This window comes from Sphaeroforma arctica (assembly GCF_001186125.1).
Source record: "Sphaeroforma arctica JP610 unplaced genomic scaffold supercont1.4012, whole genome shotgun sequence".
NCBI lineage: Eukaryota > Ichthyosporea > Ichthyophonida > Sphaeroforma > Sphaeroforma arctica.
The window spans coordinates 1-2,819 of record NW_014036546.1 but is presented as its reverse complement, the minus strand read 5'-3'; the positions used below and the strand labels follow the sequence as shown (position 1 = coordinate 2,819).

Sequence of the window (2,819 nt, the reverse complement as noted above, 5' to 3'; positions counted from 1 at the left end):
CCTGCCGTTCTGTCCGCTTATTGTCCGCTTCTGACTATTTGAGCCCCCTCCGCTTGTCCCTGGCTTCTTCCCATTCTTCGCATTGTACACCGCGTTCTGATTCGCCCTATATCCTTTACCTCCAGGCACCGACATGTCCATGCCAGGGAGCTTCTTCGGCACAGGCATTTCAGCGTGTATATTCATAGTAACAGACCCTGGGGCACCCGCACCCATGCTTGTACCTGTGGCCGTATTCGCGCCTGCAGATGTGCCTATGCCCGCATTCGCATTCGCGTACTGGCTGGCAGCTGTACTTATCACCGTGTGGGTGTTGTCAGGCGCACCGGTGGCCGAGGGCCTACTTAGCACAGTCGGAGACCCCTTCGCGTGTGTGCTGGCATTGTCCATACCGGCGTCGGTGCCTGCGATAGCTGCTCTGTGCGTGTCATGCACAGTACCACTCCCATTGCCCCCACTGATATACGGTGCAGCGGTAGTACTAACGCCTGTCTTCCGGGGTTGTGCAGTTGCAGAGTGCGTATGTGGTATGCCCGTGCTGTGTGAACCGACGGACACTGGTCGGTTGGCGGACGTGGCTGTTTTCTGCACTTGTCCACGCGTGCTACTGTGTGTGTTGTTCGGTCTGGCGTGTTCATTCACGGCCATACTAGCCATGCTATTGCCGCTGATGTGTTGCAGTAGCTACACCCACACCCACACCCACACCCACACCCACACCCACACCCACACCCACACCCACACCCACACCCACACCCACACCCACACCCACACCCACACCCACACCCCTGGAATCCCTACCCTCCACCCCTGCAGCCTGTACACCGTTGACCGGCCTCATACCCGGACTAGCGTTCGCAGCCATCCCTGCATTCGCGCTACCTACACTCGGCGAAGCATTCCCAGACGGATAGGTGCGTGCGCGTATACCCCCGCCTGTATTTGCGTTATTGTTCACACCATTACAGCCAGTCGTACTCAAGGCGGCGTTCCACTGAGCTGTAGCGTGTGTACTACCTTGGGGGCGTGTGACCGTGTGTTGATTCCCCATGGCCGTGTTGTTGTTGCCACTGCCGGTTGTAACAGTGCCCATATGTGTACTATTTGCTGATCCATTCGTCGCAGCACCCCTAGACATTGAGTTCGGACCGGTCCCGTTATGTGGTCCGGGTGCGGAATGACCACCGTCGGGGGCGCTTACTTGCACTACCGCATTCTCTCCGCTATGCGTAGCCATCGCATTCTCGTTTACTCTCCCGTTATTAGCACCCACTATATTGCTCATCCGCTTGCTGCTACCACTGGCGTACGTGTTACTATTGCTATTGCTGTTGTTCTGCCTACTATTTGTATTGCCCGCTGGCTCACCTCTATCCGTCCCTCGCACAGGATAGTTCTCGTGGTTCGCTGAGCTCCGTAACTCCGGCACTCTCCCATTCGGATCGTGTTTATGGTGACCGTTTGACACCGCGAGTGCGCCTGTGTGCTTCGTATGTTGGTGAGTATGCTGTTGTTGTTGCTGGTGCCGTTGGTCGTTGTGTGACTGTGGCAGGTGCACACCGTTGTCGCTGTCTGTACCTTCCGTAATTGCCAGCGGTGATGTGGCTGCAGTATAGTATCAGAGTTCAGATCAGTACATGTGGCTGAGGAGCTAGCGAAAGAAAGGTTAGCCACCTACTGAGACAACCCATTGACGGCAAATGGGGTGTGGTAAGTACGTAATTGCCACCTGTGTTGTGGCTGTGGTATTGTAATAGAGATCAGATAACAACATAAGGCTGATGAGCTAGAGACGAAGAAGTTAGGCGCCTACTAAGACAACCCAAAGTTGGGTGTGGCAAGTACGTAGTTGCCACCGGTGCTGTGACTGTGGTATTGCAATAGAGATCAGATAAGGAAATAAGACTGATGAGCTACAGACAGAGAAGTAAGGCAGCTATTGAGACAACTCAATGACAGCACATTGAGGCGTGGCGTGTGCGTAATTGCCAGCGGTGTTGAGCCGATGATGTGGGTTGCAATGCAAACATGGAATACACGAAATAAGAGAAGCGACGGAGAAGGTTAATACCTCTCCAAAACAACAACCAAGTTCTCTCAGTCCAATAACAACACAGGTTCAACATACTAACTGCTTACTCACCTTGCTCTGGCATGTTCTCCAGCGCAATTCGGCTCAGTCTCTCATATTCAGCCTGTGCTGCCCTACGGTCGGGTCCATTCCCCAGCTTTCCTGGTTTGCGGAGATCCTCTGTATCGATTGGTGGCGCCTGTGTGAGAGTCAGAGGTCCAAATATCAATACACTCCCGTAACGTCTATTCTCTACAGGTAGATGGCCACATAATCACACACCAGTGACTCTGCTGTCAACGGAAAGATAAAATGCAGACAACCACATGTTACTTGGTGACTACAAACAGAAGTATATGTACATGAACACCCGTAGCTGTGTAGTCTTCATACCCAAAGTCCGATCTACAGGCTACAGTACATCACTATAATAAGCTCCATGGTAAACAGGAGTACTCATACAGTTGTCTTTGAGTTCGAAAGTACCTATACAGATATCTCTACCAGAATACAACAGTACTCACCTTTCCTGCTGAGGTCGCCATGCCTCGCATTAGCTTGAGCCAGTTCTTATCAGGTAGACAGTTGCCCAGCCCATTCCCAAATATCCTCAGCGCCCGCTTGCGCGCGTCCGTGACTGCTTCCTTTTTGGCCTGGAGTGTTTGTTTGCAACAGTAGGAAATTCAGCTTCGATTGGGTACTATAGTAGCGAGAATAACTCGTGAGTAAAATACAAATCTATCATTAA

The 2,819-nt window shown here is 52.2% G+C and overlaps 2 protein-coding genes across 2 annotated transcripts; both read right to left on the bottom strand.

The window, feature by feature from the left end:
* Positions 1–35: 35 nt before the first annotated feature.
* SARC_13998 (hypothetical protein) lies at positions 36–657 on the bottom strand (the record flags this gene model as incomplete). Its single annotated transcript, XM_014291872.1, has 1 exon — positions 36–657. A coding segment is annotated over one exon (622 nt), but the record flags the coding sequence as incomplete, so codon positions are not given.
* Position 658: 1 nt separating this feature from the next.
* On the bottom strand, positions 659–1,605 carry SARC_13997 (hypothetical protein; the record flags this gene model as incomplete). The annotated part of the gene is made up of 1 exon (XM_014291871.1): positions 659–1,605. A coding segment is annotated over one exon (947 nt), but the record flags the coding sequence as incomplete, so codon positions are not given.
* Positions 1,606–2,819: the final 1,214 nt, after the last annotated feature.